We start from the raw sequence: 25,595 nt of genomic DNA, 5'->3' as shown, positions 1-25,595 counted from the left end.
TAGTTTCTTAAATTGTTATAAATCAGGCCCCAATCCAGCAATTCATTTACTTAGGCATGGTCTTAAATTTCAGCAGGTGAGTAGTTCCATTGACTTCAGTGGGATTACTCATGTATTTAAAATTAAGCACATGCTTAAAGTTTTTGCTGGATTGGAATCATAACAGTTATATAAGAGTGAGGGGGGAGATCTATTGTCTAGACTTAAAGAATTTAAACATTTGTCGTTTGACAGACAGATGAATAACTTGAAAAGCTAGAACATTGCAATATGCCAATTTATACTATAAAACCTAGAGCTTGCTGTGGCATTGCTAGCCGCAGTTTGTTTTGCTGTTTTACTTTCAGATTTTATATTATTTTAGAGCTGATCAAAAGAATTGGTAGCAAAGTGTGAAGTAAATTGTACATCTAAATAAATCGATTTAACATCCTTAGTGCTTTAAGTGATTTTAGTAATATTAATATTTAAAATATTTCTTTGTGAAATCTTTTTATGACTACATACAGCAATAATAGCCACCATTTCATTCTACTGTTTTTCATAGTACAACATTACACAGTGAACATTGTAAAAATATTATCTTTTAGCATTGAAATGGATGCTCAGAATTGATTTAAACTGTTTATTTGCATGTAAATGACTCAAGTTTTATTCAGTCAATAAAAATATAGTCTATTAATCCATTTGCTATATTTCTTACATAGGTTAAGACTTACAAAAATGCAAGGTTTCCTATTGAATTAGAACTTTGCCTTTAACTTTCATATCTGCACAGAGAAATTACATTCTTTAAATTGCATTTTAAATTTTATAAAATATTTCCCTAGCTTATCTCCCATTTTTTTTTCTGTCTATACAATGCAGCTTTCTATTTCTTGGTTGGTTTGTTTGTTTTATTTAGGAAGATTTTTATTATATAAACACATTTTTATGGATAGAAATAAAGATATAAATAAGCGTTAAGCAGAATATTGATAGAAACTCAGTGGCAAGAAGTTATGGGCACTGAAGCATGCACATGCATACACTATGATATTAGGGTCTTAGGAGGCTACAGCAATTTGACAGCCAGGTATATTAGTGTTGACACAGCTATGTGATAAAAGCAATTCAGACATCTGGATCACAGTGTTGCTCTACAAAGGCATTTCTGAACAGTTCATGCATTTGTACTTACCCAAGTCCCCAGTTTTGTCCACCCCCTCTCACTGTTTCCTTCTCTGCTTCTGTCTGACTTCGCTTTGTATGTACTTGAGGAATCTCATTTTTCCTTTACAAGTCACCTCCATCTGCTTATGTGGCCCTTACGCCACACATCATATTCAGCCATTCTCAAGGTGAAGGGCTGTATTCTTATCACTACCTCTGTCTCATGCTTGTCACTGCTCAGCACTCCGCGCCACACTGGCTTGTTTTGTCAATAACCGTTTATTTGTTGCTGGAATAGTAGCAACCATTACATCTGACCTCCCTGTTTCATCAATTATGGATAAATTATTGGATGTGAACATCTGCAAAAGCTTGCTGTTGAACTCACCTCCTGGCTGGGATTAGATAAAGTATTAAACTGTTGTTTATTGTCAGGCCAAAAGTCTACTGGGAAGCCAGGGAATTCCAAGACTAGCAGACCCCCATCAGCAAGCACCAAAAATTGTTTAGTATTGCCACTGTTTCCCACAAGATCGTAGCCATTTATTATTTACACTTATTACTAGTTGTTATAACATACTTGATAAAAGCTCTTGGCAGGCATAGTGTTTGTAGCCATTGTCACATCTGTCAGGATGGAAAGGATACATAAATTGTTTTTTCCTCTTATATCAGTGTTAAAGGATAACAGATGAAGCTTCTTCTCTCCAGATGGTTATACCATGTTTTATTTTGAAGAAATATGTCCAACTGGCTGGTTTTGAAAACATTACATTCCAGTTCTAAATTAGAGTTACAAAAACCTTTGCTATAGTAATGGCACATGCAATGAAGATTTCAAATTGTACAAAAATACTATACTAGAATGTCTGGGATTTTTTGAGGCATGTATAGGCTTCTGCACTAAGGGAACAGGTTGGAATATTTTTGTATTGAGTCAGACCTTACATGAGGTTCAGTAAGGGAGATTATATGCATTGCTTCTGAACTGATACATCCATTGCAGAAATAGAGTGAGAATTAAGAGTTACTGTTAGTGCTGATTACAGCATAGGAAAGCATGACAAGGAATAGTAGTACTGATGAAGAAAGAAGCATAAGAAGGAGTATCAACAACAAAATATTAGCGGGGAAAAGTGACCACAATTAACCTTTATTTAATCACCAAATAAATGTTTTGTGTCATTAAGGCCCCGATGCAGCAAAATGCTAAGCATATGAGGTGAAATCTTGGCTCCACTGAAGTCAGTGGGAGATTTATGTTACCCCTTGAAATAAGTTTTGGTGCTAAATTACTTGTAATTACATCCTATCAATTTGAATCCATTCTGCCAAAATATATACATTACATTACATTATATATACACATTACATTATATAAAATATACATTATGTAATATACATTATGTGTGTCAGCAAGAGATTTGTGGAATATTCTTCTTTCCGAGACATTAATCCTGCAAGCACATATGCACATTAATAGCTTGAAACACATGGTTTCAATGTGTCTACTCACATGCTTTATGTTACTCACATGCATAAATATTTTCAGGATTTGAGTGTTAGATTGCAAGTTCCTTGGGGGAAGGAACTGTATCTTCATACTTGTTTGTACAGTGTGTAGAGGAATGGGGCCTTGATCCTTACTGGGGCCTGTGGGCTCTACCATAATAAGTACATTATAAATAATCTTTGTTTGCCATTTGACTTCTCCCACTTTGCAATTTAGTCCATGTAATTATGCAGCAGGAGCCACATCATGAAACCCATACTCAGATTTTGCTTCGCCCTTACTCAGGTAGGTCTGTAGGCATGTAGACACTTGACCAATCAGTGTTAAAAACTGATAGATGAACCCGATATACATGCATAAGAACGGAGCGAACCAGGGTCAGAAGGACGCATACCACTCCCAACCCTCTGGAAATCTGAAAAAAAAATTGATGCAGCTTTGGGTTGCAGTAATTTTCCTAGAGAGACCTTCTGTTGTGTGGAACCTCTGCTTTAATGGGGTTGTAGGAGCAGTTGCAGCAGAAAGCCTCAAAGCCAATGTGAAGGCATAGGTCCTCTGTTTTGGTGACACTGCCTTTGGAAGATCCTGTCACCTCCAAACGGTTTAGAGACCAGCTCCCTTTTCTTCTGTATGGGGTTCAAACCCCACCCCAAAACAGAAGAAATTAAAGGAAACTCCAGGATGGAATCCTTTGGTAAATTTTCCTTCCTGTGCTCTAAGCCAATGTTTTTAAATACAGTAGTAGGATGAGCTGCCTTAAAAAAATCAACAAAATATAAATTTCTTTGACATCTTTTGTAGTGCCCTTCCCAAATTGCAGATTAAAATGCCCATGTAGCACCAGTGTCTTTATTTTAACTGCATAATCTGTCTAGAAAAAGATTCTGTTTACTGGCATGTCAGAATTATGTGCTTTTTCTGGAAGTGCATAAGAGGCATTAAGTGCACATTGCATCATCTATCTATCTACCAGCACCTATTGTTGGCTCCAGTAAAATATCCTCAGATGCTGCTACCCAGTCTAGGCCTTAGCCTGTTACTGCAGCGCTTGTCAGAAATCATTAGCTAGTGATCTCTTTGACTAATGTTGCGGTTGATTGTCTAAATCATGCTCAAGAACTGTAAATGAGGCAGAAACATCTTTACAGCTCACCGACTGTGAAATGGCTAAACAGGGTTAGACTGTCAGAAATCAAAATAAATGTATTTCCAATAAAATTTGACAACAATTTAAAGTGCAGGTTTGGAAGCAGAACTGTATTTTGTGTTTTTTAAATGTACAGTAGTAGAAATTAGTATCCTCCTGTCACTTTTTTTTGCAAGAGCAAATTGATAAAATATTGATAGCAGCAGTAATCTTTTGTTAACATGGATAGTCATTTTTCCAACATAAATTCTCACCTTAGAATCTCACTTTTGTGTCGTTTATCACCATATGTTCATATCATAGAATCATAGGACTGGAAGGGACCTCAAGAGGTCTTCTAGTCCAGTCCCTGCAGTCAAGACAGGACTAAGTATTATCTTCTAGTCCATCCCTGACAGGTGTTTATCTAACCTGCTCTTAAAAATCTCCAGTGATGGAGATTCCATAATCTCCCTAGGCAATTTATTCCAGTGCTTTACTACCCTGACCATTAAGAAGTTTTTCCTAATGTCTGACCAAAACTTCCCTTTCTGCAATTTAAGCCCATTGCTTCTTGTCCTATCCTCAGAGGTTAACGAGAACGAATTTTCTCCCTTCTCCTTGTAGCAATCTTTTATGTACTTGAAAACTGTTATGTCCCCTCACAGTCTTCTCTTCTCCAGACTAAACAAATCCAGTTTTTTCAATCTTTCCTCATAGGTCATGTTTTCTAGACCTTTAATCATTTTTGTCACTCTCCTCTGGACTTTCTCCAGTTTGTCCACATCTTTCCTGAAATGTGGTGCCTAGAGCTGAACACAATATTGTAGTTGAGGCCATATCAGCAGAGAGTAGAGTAGAATAATTACTTCTTGTGTCTTGCTTACAACGCTCCTTCTAATACATCCCAGAATGATGTTTGCTTTTTCTGCAATAGTGTTACACTGTTGACTCATATATAGCTTGTGATCCACTATGACCACCAGATCCCTTTCTGCAGTACTCCTTCCTAGGAAGTCATTTCCCATTTTGTATGTGTGCAATTGATTGTTCCTTCCTAAGTGGAGTATTTTGCATTTGTCCTTACTGAATTTCCTCCTATTTACTTCAAACCTTTTCTCCAGATCATCCTCCAAAGTACTTGTAGCCCCTCCCAGCTTGGTATCGTCTGCAAGCTTTATAAGTGTACCCTTTATGCCATTATCTAAATCATTGATCAAGATATTGAACAGAACTGGACCCAGGACCAGTCCCTGCAGGACCCCACTTGATATGCTCTTCCAGCTTGACTGTGAATCACTGATAACTAGTCTCTGGGAATGGTTTACAAACCAGGTATGCATCCACCTTATAGTAGCTTCATCTAGGTTGTATTTCCCTAGTTTGTTTACGAGAAGATCATGTGAGACAGTATCAAAAGCCTTAGTAAAGTCAAGATATACCACATCTACCGCTTCCCCCCATCCACAAGGTTTGCTACCCTGTCAAAGAAAGCTATTAGGTTGGTTTGACACGATTTGTTCTCGACAAATCCATGCTGACTGTTACTTATCACCTTATTATCTTCTAGGTGTTTGCAAATTGATTGCTTAATTATATGCCCCATTATCCTTCCGGGTACTGAAATTAAGCTGACTAGTTTATAATTCCCCAGGTTATCCTTATTCCCCTTTTTATAGATAGGCACTATATTTGCCCCTTTCCAGTCTTCTGGAATCTCACCCATCTTCCATGACTTTTCAAAGATAATCACTAATGGCTCAGATATCTCCTCAGTTAGTGCCTTGAGTATTCTAGGATGTATTTCATCAGGCCCAGGTGACTTGAAGATGATTGACTTGTGTAATTAATTTTTAACTCGTTCTTTCCCTATTTTAGCCTCAGATCCTACCTCATTTTCCTGGTGTTCACTGTGTTAGACATCCAGTCGCTACTAAACTTTTTGGTAAAAACTGAAAAAAAGTCATTTAGCACTTCTGCCATTTCCACATTTTCTGTTGTTATTCTCCCCCCCCCCCCCGCACTGAGTAACGGACCTTCCCTGTCCTTGGTCTTCCTCTTGTGTCTAATGTATTTATGGAATGTTTTCTTGTTACCCTTTATATCTCTATCTAGTTTAATCTTGTTTTGTACCTTGGTCTTTCTAATATCATATCCCTACACTGTCTATTTCCTTGTGAAAGGACCATCAAGGTATACCTATTGAGGTATTATGACAGATTCTCCAGTGTTGCAATGTATATGTTTTATATTGTTGGGACTCTACTGAAATCAGTGGGGTCACTTGTGTAAAATTAGAGTAATTGAGCAATGGATCTATTCCACAGTGCCTATCATTATGGACTGTTATTGGGATGAGGAGACCTTCCTCTAGTGTTCCTGAAACATAAACTCCTAAATGTTCAAAGGATCATACGGCGTTTTAGCCATACAGTTGTCATTGATATTAACAGGATTCAAGTGGCTAAAATCATTCAACTTACATGTACTTACAACTTGTAAGTTTAGGAGAGCATATTTTAGTGATATAATACTTAGTGAATAAAATTGATATGGTTTATTCTCTGAAGCATAAGGGGATGCGTGTGATGTTTGAACAGTTTTACTATATTTGGTGCTTTAGTATCAAGCAAGAAACTTGTTTATAAATTACAAGCTCTCATGTTGATTCAGAATTAAAGATAGACAAAGAAGGTGATTCAAATGCACTATGATGATGTGCCTCCCTCTCTCTCAAATGTACAGCCATAACGAGCTTTTTATTTGGCAAAGGACAAAAGGATGACCACTTCAGCCCTATTTTGAGGATTTATGTGGTGTATATAGACTTGCTTTCTGAGCTTGCTTTCTGCACCAAAGTGACTTTCAGCCACAACAGACCTGCTAAGACCCAGGGAGAGAGATGTTGTTCTCAGAACCAGCCTTTCTAAACAGAAATGCTGTTCACTCAAATATTCATCCTGTCCTGTGTCTTTACATAAGTCTATGTCCAGTGATTATCCTGGTAAGAGTTTGATACTCACTTGCAGTCTGCTGTTTTAAAAAATCCTAGCCTTGAGGCTTGACACTTGAGGCAGTGTTGTGGAGGAAATGATATGGGGAGGGAAAGATCAAGGTCAAAGATAATTCCAAGTTTATGGAAAACATAGGTATGAGTGGGAAACTTTCCCCACCTGTTGTAAGACACAGTTTACAGGCACTGTGTAGGATCAAAACTCATCATGCAATTTGACTTTCAAACAAATATATTAATAAGAAGATAACCTAAAGCCAAGTCCAAGCTTTCTCTCCAGATTTGGCTGCTCCTATGGTGCCTAGATAAGAGCTACTCATTGCACAGCCTTTGTGTCTCAGACCCAAAATCTCTGCCTTTTTTATTTCCTTCCACTAATGTTCTCTCATTGTTGGCAGGGGTTGTGGGTCACATTGACTTTAGCCCTGATGTGCAGGACAGATTACTAACCCTTTCTTGTCCTGATCCAGTATGGGTTTTGTCCACCATATCACCGGGGGCAAAAGAGGGGTCTACGTTGAGAAAGGAAATGTATTTGTTTATGAGGCTGCTTTTCTTGCTCAAAGAAAGCACTTAATGTTTTGAGTCATATAGTTGCAGGAGGTTGAGATAAAGCCATCAATATACTTGGTCAGCACAGGCTAAGAAGAGATATATGACAAAATCAGTGCTTCAATTATAATTTTTCTTCCATTAATTTTACTTCATATTTTCTTTTTCGATGGTTCAAAACAAAGTGAAAATAGCTATATCCTCTTATTTTGAGAACTGTACAATAATTTAATCAGTTCAACTGCACATAGAATATGAACTCATTCCACAAGATTCCAAAAGTACAAAAGTATCAACCTTTATTTGAAAAGATGTTATAATGGACCTAGCAACATCAAGTTCATGCATTTCAATAGTCAGCCTTCCTCAGAACCTCTTGTACAAAGCAAATTTTTTAAAACCCACTTTAAACCCCTCCAATAACTCTAAACCTCATAAACCCTACCTTCTGCTCTTTTGATGTGTCAGCAGGAAATTCATCAATCAGACTCATGCAGGTACCAAATAAACCTCTGTAATGTACATTAGCAGTATAGATTATCCTGTCTAGTCTAGTTTGTTATATCATATATATATATATATATATATAAACACAAAATGTGAGAAAACAGAATATGCTTGCATTTTCATTGCAAAGGAAATTACCAAAAGTCATGCTGAGTAGTATGCAATGCATAGTATTTTATCATAAAATGCATTTTTATTTCATGCTCTCAAGTAAAAATAAAGTAAAATCCATTTCTTTGCTGTACTTACTTGTAGTAGTTGACTAAATTCTGTGGGTATTTCAGCGTTGCAGCAGATATACACAAATGTACAGTTACTGTATGGCCTTCCAACCCTATTGACTTATCTCCTCCATGACTGCTGTGATTTCATAGCCACTGAACATCCTCTTCTAGACATCCATGTCCTCAGCACAGATTGGCCAAGAAGAAGGAGTGTAGCTGTTAGGGGGCTTATTCCTTCACCCACTTACTTCCCTGGTTCTTCTCACATGAACAGAGAGCAACAATACCTGAAGTCCAAAGGTGCAAACAGTTTGATATTTATTGGGGTGAACTTCCAGCAAGCATGATTCCAGTTTCCTTCCCTAGTGTCCCCCTTCCCAGCTCTGACACCACAGAGCCTTACCTTTGGCCCTGTTCCCATTCCTGCCCTTAGCTAAACATGATTCCAATTTCCCCACCCCCATTCCCTGTTCCCATTTCCCCCCTTAGCAAAACATGATTCTAATTTCCCCACCCCCATTCCCTGTTCCCATTCCCCCCCCCACACACACACACACTTCCTGATTGACTGCAGACTATATAGTAAAACTTGAGTTCTGCTTAGCTATATCTTAACCAATCATTTTACTGAAATTTAACTAACGAATCCTAACATATTGTAACTTGATTATTTAACCAATTATATCCCACCACCTTAATTAGTTTACATCCAGCAAAATTAATTATACTGCAGACAGAAACAATCACAGAACCAGACAGAGATTATACAGACAAACAATAGGGAAATGGGGAGTACAGTGATAGAACAACAAAGAAATGAGGATTTCACATCCCAGCTATTGATAAGTGAGTTCTTGCCAGACAGGATGCTATCAAACTAAGTTTCCTTTTACATCTTCTAGGCACTTCCCTTTCTCTGGAGGCGATAGGCATTATCAGGACAGGATTGTATTCCTAACAGCCCAATAGCACCTTATTTCAATGTGACTAGTTTGGAATGTGAGGATCTGACCATTCGCTTCCCAGCTTGTGGCTGCCTCTGCTGCTTAGCCAAAGATCTTAGCCTAAGCACAGGGCCTCAGACTGTCATAGTAAGAGAAGGACCTTACACTGGCAGACAGTGATTTTGATTCTTTCTTTTATACCTCTATAACTAGCTAAGTGATAAGAATACACCTAAATTCTTAGAGTATAGGCCTTTACAGACAGGCCTAAATATCTATATCCTAACAGTAGCTAGCAGCGGAATTACTTCCTTGACCTGATTCCTACAAATAAGCTACTGCCAAGTGACAGATCAATTTGTATAAGGAAGGATAGTGTGAATTTCTCTAGGTCTGAGCAGACGTGTACACATTTAAAGACAATGAGAACATTGTTCCCTCCTCCAAATGCCTACCCCAGCTCCTTTGCTAACGTTTGACCCTTCCTCGTGATTGCCCACTATCAGCAGCCAACTAGCTTTCCCAACCCCAGCTCGGCCCTTTCCCCCTCATCCTCTGCTTGACTCTTCAGTGTCTTCTCCAAGCTATGGCATCCCAGTACTCACCACATTCAGCCTCAGGTCCCCTCACTGGTGCGATCCCACCAGGCTCTACCCAGCTACATTCTCCTTGCACCACCAGACCACTTTATCAACATCCCTCCCATCCTACTTGTGCTATTAACTTACTATCACTAACTAAACTAACAGTCCCCTTGTAGAGGTATACAAGGGCTGGATTAAGGCAGTCTGTGCTATAGGCACACCATGATATGGTCTGTCCTGTGGCATGGGTCAGCCACATGGGGACTCCTTCACTTTCTAGGTGAGGCAACAGAGATTCCCCAGTATTTACTCCAGCAGCCAGAGTGTATCTGGGTGGATGGGTCAGGACTACTGTAATGATATTTTCTTGCCAGAAATACTCTGTTGGGTGGTGTTGGCAGGACCCCTCCCACCAAAAAAGTAGGTCTTGGAGTTAACACCCTGTTGTCAGATACATGAGGCTCTTCTCAGAGCTGGCTGTTTCAGGCTAACTGAAGACTCTGGCATTGGTAACACTTGAGTTATGGTTTCAAGCTTGTCTTTACAACCATGAAGGCCACATGCTTTTTTCTAAAATGAAAGTTACAATTTTGATGAAATCGTATGACTCCAGAACCTGGGGTTCTGGCACAGGTCTATAGTGCCTATATCTTAATCTGTCTCTTTAGGTATACAGTACCTCCTGATGTTTTCCCTCCCCAGCAGCTGTTAGTGAAACCTTGACAATAGATGAGGCTCTCAGGCTCCATTCACATATTCCGCTTGAGTGAACACTGAGCACACAGAGCATACAGAGACAATTCCACATCTCCTTTCCTTTGAGGATTCACCTCATTATGTGGTAGATCTGCAGCGGCTGAAGTTGGGGAAACAGTCTAAGGTGGACACATACAGTATATCTTGTCTGTTCCCCTCTTCATGTTCATGATTTATTTGGTTTATTTTTCTGCAGATCTTTTATGTGCAATTTGGGATTGTGTACACAAATATCTATCTCCTAAGCATCCTGTTCTGAGAAAGAGTTACAAGAGAGTAGGCCAGGCATACTTCTCAACTTGCCAAGTCCTAAATATGGGACACGGTGGGCCAGATCCTCAGCTGGTACCAATCAGCTTCAGTGGAGCTATGTCACCAGCTGAGACTCTGGCTCAGTGTGGGACCTTGACCCAAAATGAGGGACACAAAAAATCTTATTCAGACAGGAAAATTAAAATTCTACAGGATTTTTTCCTTTAGTGTAAATAGCTCTTTTTGTAACCTTGGTTGCACAAGTCTTTATTTCAGATAGATTTAAATAGTTTTCAACAATATATGTGACAGCATACCAGATTTGTGTAACTTTGGGACCAAAATAAGTAACGTCCCTCAAATGGGGGACATTTGAGAATTATGAGTGCCTTTGCACCTCCTTGTACAAGCAATGGCTTCAGCAATCCAGGTGGGAAAACCATTCTCTGGGGAGTGCAAGTGAGGTTACCACCTCTGCCTTCTCTAAGGATTTCTTCCTACGGGGAGCAGCTTTACTTTCTTTTGAGAGTTACCCTGGAACCTAGCTGCAGGGAGTACTAAGTCAGTTAATTGTCCCAGCATTCTGTCCAAGCCTCTTCCCTGGCCAATTCTACCTACTTTTCTGCTGTTGAACCCCTTGGTTAGAATGAAAGTGGCAGCCTCCTCACACCTAAGCAATCTTCCCTGACAGATTTTGGCCTCACGAGGCCCTGCTTAAACAAGGAGTGATATCAGCCCAGTATGGAATGCCTTTGGAAACGTCTCCGTATGGACATGGCAGAATGTCTGATGTGTACACAAATATTGCAAGGGGAATTGTATTCCCTCTGAGTTAATTGTAAAATTGCAAACTATTTCTTTAAATCTTGGACATTGGTGCTGTAAGGAGATTTTAATACTATCCATGACTGTGCCTTAAGCTGGAATCTTAGAAAGACTTATTGAGGCCTTGAAGTCCAGGCCTGGATTAACCAATGTACATGCAATGCATTTGCACAGAGCCCCCGTCTCAGGGGGCCCCAGGACCACAGGGGGAAACCTCTCTCCCCCACCTCCAAAACCACAATCTATGGAAGGAGGCAGGGTGGGGTGGGGCATAATTTGAGGAGGTCCCTGCTTGCACATTGTGTTGAGAGCCAACAGGCTGGAGCAGGGAGCCAGGACGGCCCCACGGGACAGGAGCTTTTGAGGGATGAATGTGGGGTGCGCTCAGACTGAACAGCTCACCAGGGCCTCCCATTCCACAAGGGGCAGGGAAGGTGGGAGGCTCCCCAATTGCCGTAGTGCACAGGACCCCAAAATTCTTTAATTCTGCACCATTGAAGACTTTAATTTGAGCAAGTATTCAGTCAAGAGAGAGTTCCAAGCTGGTGCTATGAGTCTTATGACCAATGTCATCTGTTCTCTTTTTGACATCTCATTTACTTCAATTCACAATGCCCTTCAAAACACAGGAAGTAATACTGCTGAATATGAAGAATGAAACTCTGTTGATGAGGTAGTGAAGAGGAAATAGTGCAGAATACACATTGGCAAATGTTGCTTTCCAGTGCAGACATAGTTTGATGACTCAAAAATAGAATGAGAATCCACTGAGGGTTGGATCAAATACCCTACCCAAGCCTATACCAGACCTGCACAGTAGACAACAAGAAATCTCTGAGTGGTAGAAGCAGCAGTAGGAGTGCTGAAATCCATGCTCACTGATGTTTGGCACACAGATGTTCTTCTTTGAACCCTCTACTTTACCAGATGAAGAGAGATGAGCTCTTAATACAAAATGCCCTTTCTTTTCCCACAACATGAACTGCCCTAGACAGGCATCATGGGGTAGGTAAGGTGCTGTCATATGTCCCTTTACACCTCCCATCCCCCTTCAGTCTGGTAAATGACATTCACTAATCCTTTCTTGGAAATGTGCAAAAAGGATTTCTATAGATAGTCTTTGGAGATTTCCTGTGTCCTCATGTGTGTAATAGGTTGGGTCAAGGAACAAAGAGAGAGGGAGGAAAGAATGGGATTTCATTTTATATGCCTTCCTTCCTCATCCCCATTGGAAAAAAATGGATGAAAAAGGGAAATTATGCAATACAGATTATGTCAGTGTTAAATTAAATTAAGATCATATGTTTCTTGGTGGCAGCTGTAATCCTTTGATTATAGAAGAGGTCACGTTAATGGAGTACATTCCAAACAAGTATTAACAAATTGCTTGTGTGCTGGAATAATTAGTAGTGCATGTAATGAAATGATCTACAATGATCTTTTTTGATTAACCCTAGCTTAAATATACAAACTACAATTTATTCAATTTCCTTTATGCCTCAGAACTGTACCAAAAGCAGAGTTCTCAAAATTAGTGTTTTAAAGAAAGAAAATGTGCATTTCAGTGTATCATCTCAAAATATATCACATATGAATGCAGAATGTTCTTAAAATATTGACTCACAGATTTCTTTAAAAATATGCACAGCTCCTAAAATCTGTTAAATTATAGATAAGCAAATTCTTTTGTAAATCACGTTTGTTTGGTTTTCTGCAGTGCTAAGAGTGATTTAAGGAAATTGGACATCCTTATGTTTATTACTTGTAATTATTACATATACAAAAATGAAATGGTGATTAAAAAGTAGCACTCTGTAGATAATAAAAATGGCATGTTAGCTCCTTGTATGGACAAATTGATTCTAAATCAAAAGCAGTAGTGTTTGATGTTATGTTTTTATTGTTTGTTTTTTCCTGCCTCACAGAATCTGAACACCTACAAAGAAATCTCCACAGAACTGTGTGATCTTGTTGGCCTAGGTAGAGCATATCAAGCTATAGCCAAGGTCCTGGTAAGGTAGGTTAGCACATCCTTGTCTTGCTGTCAGTGCAAATTCATTCAACTGTGAAAGACTTAAATTGTTAGAGGTCTGTCGCTTCCCATTACTGACTGCTTAAATTTTAAGCAGTGCCCTTCTTCCAGTAAGTGACCCTTTCATCGTAAGTTATTTTAAACCAGAACAGTTTTTTAAAAGTGCATGATCAAAGCTTTTCCTGTCTTTTTTGTTTGTTTGTTTGTTTTTGTTTTTATATTTTCAAAAAGTTAGGTAAAGGCCTTGCTGAAAGATAGAAATCCAGTCATATTTTACAGGTTAGAAAGCAGAAAGCCTAGAAAAGTATAGTATGCTCCAGTAAGTGTGCCTCAGTGTGACCTTTCAAGAACTCTTCTTAATAGAAGTTTCCATTTATTGTTCTACCTCACTTTTTCCATCGAGACATTTGTGTTTTGAGCAAGTCTGGGTAAACAATTTGTTGCAAATATAATTCTTCTCTGTTGTTTCAGTCCAGCATTTTGAGCCTTAAAAGCCTTTGCCAGATGGATTAATTTGAAATTAGAACTTTTACAAAAATCACGGATACCAAATAATATAATGCAATTAACATATGATCAATAAAATCAAGGAAATTCAAAGTTAAAGTTTATGGATTGTCCTTGACTTATTCTGTTGTGCATAGGTATTGCAAGATATATGATGTACACATACTATTCCAAGACTCCAGCAATATCTGCACAAATCAGCCTTTATGGGAAAGAGAGCACTTGTACAGGGCAGGGACGGAGAGAGAGGGCTGACCAGGCAGACACAACTTACATTTCCTTTCTCATCCTGGGTGCCATCAAAAGGTCCCAGCTTTGTATACAATGAGCACTTTCATAAAATCCCCCATTATTTCTCTATCACCAGTGCAGCACCACCATTGCCAGCAACAATGGGAGAGCTGGATCGGACTGACAACTGGTTCTTTTACCACTGTGCCATCTAAATCTGCTTTGAGCAGGGGAAAACTTGCTGCCTGACTTACATCAGCCAGACTTACCTCTAGCAGTCCCTTTACCTCCAAAGACTCTCTTTAGAGCTGGTTTCAGAGCCGTGTTAGTCTGTATTCGCCAAAAGAAAAGGAGGACTTGTGGCACCTTAGAGACTAACCAATTTATTTGAGCATAAGCTTTTGTGAGCTACAGCTCACTTAGCTCACGAAAGCTTATGCTCAAATAAATTGGTTAGTCTCTAAGGTGCCACAAGTACCCCTTTTCTCTTCAGAGCTGGGCTCTGAGGCAGAGGGGAGGAGAGAGTATCATCCTGTGGCTCTGTGGAAGCAATACACTTGGAGAACAGAGTTACTATTAAGTAACTCCTTTATCCTTTTAGTGATGCCTGGTTTAAAAAGAAATTAAAGCAACTAAGAAATTTAAGCCCTTAGGTCTCATTTTCAAAACTGACTTAAGCACTTAGCCTAAGGTCAGGTCTACACTATAAACTTACATCGGTATAACTGCGTTGCTCAGGGGTGTGAAAAATCCATACCCCTGAGCAACACAGTTATACCAACCTAACCCTCGGCGTAGACAGCGCTATGTCAACAGGAGGGCGTCTCCCATCGAAATAGCTACCACTTCTTGCAGAGGTGGATTATTTACGCTGATGGGAGAAGCTCTCCCATTGGTGTAGCAGCATCTTCACTGAAGCATAACAGGTCACAGCTGCATCAGTGTGGCTACACCGCTGCAGCATTTTAAGTGTAGACCTGCCCTTAGTCTCATTGAAAGTCAGTGAGTCTTAGACTTTTCAGTCTTTTAGGTGCTTTTGAAAATTTTACCCATTGTCTCCACAGAGCTCCATTGTAGGAGACCAGCTAGCACTGACTCCCAAAGGTTAACTGAGAAGTCCTGCTAACTGAACAGTGACTGAGACATTGCCCTCCTGAAACCAGCATCAGTTCTTGATGCAGTGTTGAGAGACTAGTGACTCATGAAAGTGTGAACTGAATTTCAAGATTTTAGATAATGGCACATTGTGGATTCTTGCCATTGATGCTGCTACCTCCCTAGCTGAGTGTGTCCCAAAATGTTTGGTACACAAACATCAGGTAGGTTATAACATGACTGGATGCATGGTTTTATCCACTTAAACAGCTTTAGAGCTGAGATGTCTTCACTGGTAAATTTTTTTCCAAAGTCCACAAGTACTCTGACTTTCTAAACAACTTTGTTCTGTCTAAGTAGTAACTAAAAGCTCTTTTATAATTCGTGGTATGTACCCTCTTTTTTCCAGCATGGCTATGGGGATTCTGGGGAAAATACAGACATTGATATAGACTGAGGTGAAACTCTGATATTGTTTTTGAAGAATTTTTGGGCAAAGCCTGCGTATCCCATTATCTTCGTGAAATGTAGTATAAGGTGGACAGGTCATCAGGCCCTGCAATTCCAAGCCCCTCTGGCTGATTTAATGGCCATGAAGAATGAGAACTTCAGCAAGAGATGGTACAGACCACAGGATCCCATAAACTTAAAGAGCCCTTCTATGAGATTGGGTAGTGCCACAAGTGCCAAGGATCAGCAGAATCCCAAATGGGAAGGTACAAGTCTGTAACATCCCTTTAATAAGTATTCTAAGAGGGGATGGTTACATTCCATGATATAGGCAGATATAACAGCTAAGTAGATGTTAGTGGAAGCTAACGACACTCTTAATACCATCAGAAACTAGAGAAATTCTAAAATAACTGAAACTGGCCATGAAAGTGGGTCCAGGTCTTTTTCTTAAGTCAACATTTTAAATTGGTTCCATTTGGCCATATAACACCTCCTAGTGGATGGCTTCTGGACGCTAACAGAACAGCCTTGATCTCTTTCGACAAGTGTAAGTCTACTTGACCTTAGAAATCTAGCAGCCATACTGTCAGTAGAAGTGACTTAAGATTTGAGAGAATTACCCTATTCTGCTCAGACGAGGTATCATGACTGGGTGAAGAGTAAATGAGAGCCAAAAGTTCCAAGAACCAGTTTTGCCCAGCCCAGATGATCATGACTAAGATCACTCTGGATCTGTTTTGTTGAATCTTCCTCAATATTGCGAGGATGAGGGGAAATGAAAGACAGGTGTAAAGGAGTGCTTTCCCCGGTATGAAAAAGGGCATGTGGTACACATTGTATGTCCCCGTTCACTCTCACACAGAACTTTGGGTGCTTATTGTTCTGACCTGTGTCTGGATGACCCCACTGGGAAAATACTGGATGAACCAGTGAAGGTTTGAATGACTTCCCATCATGATTCACAACCTTCAGAAAGGCAGATTTCTACCGACTCAGAAAAATAGTAGGCAAGGTCCCATGGAAAGACCAATTAAGAAGAAAAGGAGTCAAAGTCAACATCAAGCTATTCTGATGCAGAGAAAAGATAAGAAGAGCCACAGGAGGCCAATGTGGCTGCACAAGGAGCTTCTAACTATCTAAAAACCAAAAGGGCTACATACAGGAAATGGAAGGAAGGGCATGTCAGCTAGGAAGTATACATGGGAATAGCGTGAGTGTGTAGGAACAAAATCAGGAAAGCCCAAGGCAAAGAATGAGTTACAGCTGACAAGAAATGTTAGGGACAACAAGAAGGAGTTCTTCAAATATGTCAGAAAAAAAGAACGATCAAGGACGGTGTGGGTCCACTGCTCAATGGAGAAGGTGAGCTGGTAATGAAAGATGATAGGAAGGCAGAGCTGCTCAATGCCTGCTTTGCTTCAGTCTTCTCACAAAAAAATAAGAGGTGACCGGACAACTAATGAAGTTAAGGGAAGGAATGCAGTAAATATGAGATAAGTAAAGAACACGTCAGAGATCTTCTGACCAATTTGAATGAATTCAAATCAACAGGGCTGGATGCTATTCACCTGAGCGTACTGAAGGAATTAGCAGAAGAAATCTCAGAGTGACTGGCAATAATATTTACAAAGTCATGGATGACAGGAAAGATCCCAGAAGACTGGAAAAGCCTTGAGAACCAGCCGGTGGTCCTGTAAATTTTGCAGTTTTATATGGAGTCTTGAAGATCCTAACCATGCTACTGAAGCCTGATTGGAGGTTTCTAAGCCTATCATTATTTGAGGAGCAGTCTGGTATAAGGGCATCACCTTCAAGATAACCTCTGACAGTGTCCTCTGTAGTAACGAGTGACTTGTTGTGGACACTGGGTTTGTGCATCAGATTCAGTCATCCTTGCACGACTTGCTTGAGCAAATCACAAAAGGTTCAGGCCTCCATAATGCCTAACACTTGCAGAGAAAATTTCATTGGCTCATTTAGCCTGAATCGAGAAAACAAGAGTTACTACAGGTATGTAATGCCTTTTACTGAAGCAATCTTAACTGCCCTATGGAGTCATGAATGCCAGTGCTGTAAAAAAGCTGAATATCTCACAAGTATAGGAGGGTAATATCTTAGGAAGCAGAATGTGTATAGTTATACAAAGCATGTAGAAATTTTGAAAAATATGCATTTTTGAAAGAACCATAAAATTATAGATGATTGAGGTGAATAAGACCTATTTATAACATTATTAGGTGCATCCTACTGTCCAGTGCAGGGTTGTTTCTAACAGAATATATTTTAGTGATTTGTCTGGACTAGTTTTAAATGTCTCAAGCTATAGGCTTCCATAACTTCTTTTGGAAGACTATTCTACCATCTAGTAGCAGAGCTCTTTGGTAGTTGGCATAAATAAAGCTCTATCTGTGAGAATTACCTTTTTGTTATTAATCAAATTAATTTCCTTTTGCCTGAGAGAAATTATATGCCCTAGTAATGTTTATATTTTCTATAAATGGAACATAAGGTCTTTGATATGAAATATCCAAAAATGACCAAAAATACATCAAAACGTTTCTATTAATTCATGAGATTAAGAAAACCTTTTTACATTTTCTCCTGTCACTGATTCCATTTGCCTTATTACTTTCAGTCGCTAGCCCACAAACTTGGTGGCACATTCAACAAACCCCTTAGTGGCTGTTTCATCTCTGTTCTATTTGATTTCTCCACTCTGAGTAAATGATTAAGTTTTCATGCATTGGTTCAACCAAAATCTATGTTCACTCAACCACATCCTTTATTGATTACTTCTACTGCAAACAGTAGGCCAAGTGTGATATACATAATTGGACAGTTGTCAGGGGATGTGGGTGTTAACAGTCCTGTTTTCCCAGTTGGAAACTGGAATCACCTTGATACACAAATATTCTGCACTGTTTCATTCTCATCCTTTGGACCGAGGAGTTCTTTTCCTCAGAATATATGTTTTTAACTCTCTAAGGTCTGGTTGAATGGATTTAATGATTATACCATATAATATGCTGTTCAAGTTGCACCTGTGCACTGCATATAGAAAACTAGAAAAACTGGAATTAATATTTGTCTAACACTTTAACCTTGTCCTTTAACTTATATAAATCATGTGCCACGCTTCTGTGTGGAAATGTTTGATTTTCTCCCCTTTGGAAGAAAGGTAGGTTTCCAAATATGTTTCTAATTCTAAAATTCAGAAACCTTTTGACATTGGACAAATGTTTACAGTTCAGTACATTTCATATTCTAGTCCTGTTTAAATATGTTCATTTAATAATTTTGATAAATAGAATTCTATTCATTTAAAAATAAGTTCTTTACTGTAACATAACACTTGAACATTTTAAGCACCCTGTTAAATTCTGGATGTTTTGGCAGCCGATTGCAATAGTGCAGCTGACTCCACTTATCTAGAAGTGGTCACAGCAATATTAAAGATTTTCATCAAAGCTTCACTGTTTTTTCCTGTTCAGTGGCAGAAACTTCACTGTTCTGATTACTCTGTTTTGCATAAGCCAATTAAGGAACCATAGCAGACATAGCACCATCAAATTCTGGAAACACATATCCCTAATATGGTTTATATTAAAAAGGATTAGCTTAAATAAGCCTCAGTCAGTCATTTGTTGCAGGAATATAATTTTATAAGGTGTTTTAAAATAGTATGAAAATGTATCACTGTTTTTCATCACTTACAGGAACTTAAATTTGTGAGATTCTAAATTAGGACTGGATGTTTTTTGGCTGGCTTGGTGAGTTGACATATAGCGTGCTGCACTACTACATTAGAGACTCAGGTTCATGGCTTATATTGAGCTCAGCTGCAGTGACACTCCGCCTTAAAGAGAAAAAGAGTGCAGTGCTTCACTCGCAAGCAAACTCGAGCATCTGGCCTAGAGGGCAGAGATACTATATTGTTAACATAGCCAGCTTTATTAAAAATGATATGTGCAAATATTATTATCAAAGTCATTAGCCAATTTTCATCCTAGATTGGGAGTAACCTCAAGTAGCCTGAGTCTCAGTGGGAATTGGAGGTGACACCTGCAATCCACAGTTTATAGGGTAGCCTGTATGACTGTAGCAACCCGTAGTCTGTGCAGCCAAACAGCAGCATTACATCCTAAAGGAGGCTACCAGTTCTATGGTCTACAATGTTAGTGTCATTATATTGCAGCTGCTGTACAAGAAGGGAAAGGATTCTAAAGCAAAAAGTGGCATCCATGAGTGATGGGGGCAGAAAAATATAAAAGCAAGTTTCTCACTGACAAACTAATATGCTTAGTCCCCTCCCTCGGCATGTTCTCTCAATTTGGTCACTAGGCAAGGTCTGACCTATCTACAAAAATGTGTGACCAGATGCTGATTAAATAAAACATCATTTTTAGAGTACTGGAAACTCAGAAAAGCATTGCAAATAATAGCCTACCTATTTTTTTCATTCTTGGTACTAAAAATAATGCAACAATATACTGGCAATTTAGGAAAAGTATTTTTTTCTTTTTGTGTACAGAGGACGTAATTCTGCCCCTTCTCAGCTACAATTGGTTAATAACATAGTAAAAACATCCTGATTGACTAACAACTTAGATTGGTTAATAATTAAATCACACAGTGTTTTAATATCATGTGCTGTAAAGAGCTGCAGGAGACACAGTAAAGAGCCACTTACAGCTCGCAAGTCTCAGTCTGAGTATCACTGCCCTACAGACTTCCATAGAGTTAGCAGATGTGCATATGAGGACAGAATTGGGTTCCAAATTTCACCCGAAAGCAAGTTAGTAAATACAGTTTCTAGACTACTTCAAAATAAGGCTGCTGAGGGAAGCAATGACAGATTCTTAACTATAGTCTATTGCAGTGTATGAAGAAACAACCTCAATAAAAATGTAATTGCAACCTTTGTCATTTGTTTTAGTCAGGGGAAAGTGACTGAGGCTATTGAGTACTTGGAAAAGTTTGTGACGGTTGCCGAGAGTGCTCAGCTAAGCCGAAGTTTAGTGGATGCATGCATATCCCTTGGAGATATTTACAATGAAAGAGTAAGTATTAGTTATAATGATGATGCCCTAGAGTTGATTGTAATTCAGGATCAAAATCTGTGTTCTTGTATGAGAGACTGTCCCATCAGAAATCTGATGAATGTATTGATTCATATAGGAATTTCTCCTATATTGCCAAATGACTAGGTATGGTTGTGAACTGGAACGCTAAATCTGAACACTTTTGGGTAACGTTAAAATGTGTTCCTAAACCCAGATCCAAATTTCACAATAAGGATGCAGTTCTATAATGAGTCAAACCAAAACCCCAAATCCAAACCACCCCTATATTTCAATTCTGACAATAGTCTGGATCCAGATATGCAGCTTGGACACATCTATGCAAATTAACAATTAAATCACAAATAAATATCTTATAGTATACTACTGTACAGTATAACTACTGCTCTTTGAAAATTAACAAATGGACAAATAAAAATTCTAACCTACTGCACTGGTGGAGATTTAAACCTTTTAGCCTAATTTGCTATGTATGCTCTGCCAGCATAATTCAGGAAGTGACTTCCTGAATGAGAAAGTCCTCCGGGGGAGTGTATCAGTAACGCAAAATCTTTTTCCACACACACGTGCTCGCGTACACTCATACCCATTCTACTTGATGGCCTTGATTTGGTCTGTGCAACCCAGAAAATAGACAATGCTGGACAAGGCAAGGTTGGGGTAACCATGAAATATGCTGATTTAAAATATCTCCCAGACAGCTTCTTTTTGAACTAGGCCTGTTACTTAAAACTGTCCTTCTCTGGAGTCCTTGTGGCACCTTAGAGACTAACAAATTTATTTGGGCATAAGCTTTTGTGGGCTAAAACCCACTTCATCAGATGCATGGAGAGGAAATACAGTAGGCAGGTATAAATACACAGCACATGGAAAGATGGGAGTTGTGCTGTCTATTTATACCTGCCTACTGTATTTTCCACTCCATGCATCTGATGAAGTGGGTTTTAACCCGTGAAAGCTTATGCCCAGATAAACTTGTTAGTCTCTAAGGTGCCACAAGGATGCCTCATTGTTTTTGCTGATACAGACTAACACGGCTACCACTCTGAAATCTGTCCTCCTCTGGTGAAACCCCAAATGAAGGCACTAGCTGCCTTTCTTTCCATGCCAGTGCAGCTGCCCATACAGGGACAAATAAAACTCAAACAAGTATTCAGAAAAAAAATATTTTTATACCAACTGTTTTTAAAACATTTTTGAAGTTGAGATGATACATGGAATCATGTTGAAATAATAAGTAATAAAAGAAAATTGTACCCATCTTGCTCAACCCTGCTAGTTGCAGAAGGTGGAAAGGCACTTTCACCATGAATAAATTCTATATAAATACTGAAAATGAAGTTTTAAATTACTAAGATCATTTCTGAGCTAAGGCTACCATATTGCTGAAAAAGTGGGGGAACTCTATGGGTATGCAGCAACCATAAATCTGGTATTTCCTAACTTTCAAGTGCTTGTTTTGGTGACCTAAACAATGTTCTTTTAATTTATTCTACAGGCTGCATGTCCACCTTAGAAATTGCAACCACCAAATGACTCCTTACTTTTATGTTTTATCTTATACAGAATTCCCAATGCAAAGGTTACTGTCCTGTGGTGTTGCTTAAGCAATGAAACAAAGTCTATGCGGTAATCTTTGAATTAACCTGGGACTTCAATTTTACGATATTCTCACTTAAAGCTTTGCTCCTTAATGCAAATTCAGAAGACTCTGCCTTTTTAAAAATGATCTTGAAAGCCAAAGAATTTGCAAGATATCTAAGAAATATATTTAAAATGTACCTTTATTGTAGTTTAGTGGATTTGGAAGGCAGAATAAAATAGGTTTATATCAACAGTAGGGTTAAATATTTCCCCTCCACAGTTCAGGCAAGTATTGCAAAATATTTAACTCAGACTCTGGTTAACTGCCATTTACATTCTTCTGCCATCATTGTTGATTACCAACTGCATTCAAAGTGATCTTCTGTAAGAACTAGCCTTCTCCTATACATGTTCTTCTTAAGTTCTGTTTGTGATATCAGAATTCAGAATTGATTGATGTCTCAGCACTGAATCATGATATCACAAAAAGAAAGAAATACAGAGAAAGAAGATGACTTTTTAATATTCTTGGGGATTTTTGTAAAATAAATTACTTTAAAAATATGGCAATATTTCTTTAAAACTAAAAACATGTATAGTGAGAGTTCATTGCATTATGTTAAATGACGTCTCTTTTCAATTGTCTTTCTGAAACCGTGTATAAGTCTCCTGAAATTAAAAATACTAAAGCAAAAGCATATATCTGCTCTGCAGAGTTCTTTCCTTCATTTGGTTCATTTTTAAGGGATGTGTTGCTTTTCTTGTTACAGTTATTGTTGTTACTATTTAGTTTTAGAAATCATACTACTTGAAACATTAATAGCAAATTATATTTCTACTTGATAGGAAATAGGATTTTATTTTATTGGAATATATCAAATAAATGTAGTTTAACTAGCCTTAGGCTAGTATTAGCTCTTAGCATAAATATAGGAGTGATTTTGCAAGACTAAACAAATTCTGATGGTTCTAAATCCTAGTTAGTCTCAACAAAAATTGAGGAAAGAACTGTCCACAGTAAAATAGTGTGGGATTATCTAAATGAAAAGAACTCTCTGCTCCAATATGAAGCCAGGTTGCTACTTCTGTCACTGAAGAATTTTTTCTAGTGATTGGTGGTTCTTAAATCGTATCCCATTAAGTTGCATATTTAACATCAGAAATATACTTTTCCTTTTTACAGTGCTGACCATGCTCATGAGTTTTTGTGTGCATAAAAAAATCACATCCTACCCATAGCTCCTTCCCACCAGGAAGCCCTCAAAACCCTCTAACAGTCTAATCAGACTCCACAATTGCAAGGGGAATTGAAATCTTCAGGGAGGGACTTAGTCAAGTTAAAAGTAAAGGGGTCAAGCAGCTGACATCTCTGACAAAGACTTGTGTGTCAGGAAGGATGTACCCATCAAGGGCTACAGAATTCCATGGGGGTTTGAGGAATGGAAACTGATCCACTATGGCTGCTAATAATAGGAACATAGGAATTGCCTACTGGGTCAGACCAGTTGTCTATCTAGTACGTGTTCTCGGTCAGTGGCTGGTTTCAGCTGCTTCAGACAAAAACACAAAAAACCTGTAATAGGCAGTTATATGATAATTTGCCCGCAGGGAATGTTTCAATCTAACCCCACTAGTTAAAGTTTGGCTTATGCCCTAACACTTGATCCTTTATATCCCTTCCAAAACATTTATCTATTTTTAAAATATTTACGATTGTAATTTGGGTATTCTTGTTACTCATATCAATGTCCAGTCTCTTTTTTAAATCTTAAACTCTTGGCCTCCATGATATCTTGTGGCAATGAGTTTCACAGGCTAACTCTTCACTGTGTGAAAAAATATTTCCTTTAATTAGTTTTGAATTTGCTGCCTTTCAGTTATATCAAATGCCCCCTTGCTTTTTGTATCATGGGAAAGAATCTTCCCAATATATCTTTTCTGTACAATTTGTTGTTTGGTGTGCTTTTATCATGTCATATCTTATCTCCTGTCTAGTGTAGGCAGTTCAATTTTTTTTACTCTCTCTTCGTAGGGTAGTTTTTTCATGGCCCTAGTCATTCTCATGATATATCTCTGAACCTCATTTATTGCTGCTGTATCTTTTTTGAGGTGGAGTAAATAGAATTGAACACAGTATTCCAAGCCAGGGCATACCATTTATTTATATAATCTCACATTATAATATTTTGGGTATTCTTTTCCATCTCATTCCTTATGCATCCTAACATTTTGTTTGGTTTTATTAATATATTATATTTTATTTTTAAGGCTGCTGCACATTGAGCAGATGTCTTCACTGAGATGTTCATATGGATGCGTGGCTCTTTTTCCTGAGCTGATACAGTTAATTTATAGCCCAATAAGTGTTTAAGTAATTCAAATTATACCCTCCAATGTGCATTATTTGGCATTTTTCAACATTGAATTGCATTTGCCATCATGTTGCCCATTCACCGACTTTGATTAGGTCTTTCTGAAGTTCCTCCCAGTCTTCCGTGGTCTTGACTAACTGAAATAATTTTGTGTCCTTTGCAAATTTGCCACCTTATTACTCACCCCCTTTTCCAGATAACTAAACAAACAGATTAAACAACACTGATGCTCGTACAGAATCTTGTGGCACCCTATTTTTTTAAAACTTTCGGTGTGCCGCTTGCTACCCTCTATTATAGTATCTGATTTTTATGAGAGAGTCCATATATTTGCTTGCAACTCAGCCACTTCAATTTCAGGTTCCTTCAGAAACTCTGTGCTGTATACCATCTGGGCCTGGTGATATATTGCCTTCTAAATTGTCAGCTTGTTCCAGCATCTCTTCCTTAGACACATCCATCTTAGATTGTAGTTTGTCTTTATTACCAGAAAGGAATAGGTCCAGTGTAGGCATCTCCCCAACAAGCTTTGTGGTGAAGATAGATGCAGAGAAATCATTTACCTTCTCAGCAATGTCCTTATTTTATTTAATTGCTCCCTTTACTGCCCTGTGGTGCAGACCCATGGGTTCTCTCGGTCTTTCTGCTTCTGATGTATTTAAAGAATTACTTCTTATGTGTTTTTATTTCTTTTAGCTATTTGCTCTTCAAATTCCACCTTAGCCCTACTAATTCCTTCTTACATACTGCCTGCTATAGTTTATGCTCCTTTATTTTGGCTCCACTTGTGTT

General features: G+C 38.5%; 1 protein-coding gene across 3 annotated transcripts in view; it reads left to right on the top strand.

The window, feature by feature from the left end:
- The window catches only part of TTC29 (tetratricopeptide repeat domain 29), a 205,039-nt gene that overhangs the window by 94,077 nt on the left and 85,367 nt on the right, over nucleotides 1-25,595 (top strand). For all 3 annotated transcript variants that reach the window (XM_074950961.1, XM_074950962.1, XM_074950963.1), the window contains 2 exons: nucleotides 13,374-13,465; nucleotides 20,703-20,826. In XM_074950961.1, coding sequence (XP_074807062.1) covers nucleotides 13,374-13,465; nucleotides 20,703-20,826 — 216 coding nt within the window. The remainder of the gene's footprint in view (nucleotides 1-13,373; nucleotides 13,466-20,702; nucleotides 20,827-25,595) is intronic.

Source organism: Natator depressus, chromosome 4, assembly GCF_965152275.1.
Source record: "Natator depressus isolate rNatDep1 chromosome 4, rNatDep2.hap1, whole genome shotgun sequence".
Classification (NCBI taxonomy): Eukaryota; Metazoa; Chordata; order Testudines; family Cheloniidae; genus Natator; species Natator depressus.
This window is presented reverse-complemented; position numbering and strand designations above follow the sequence as displayed.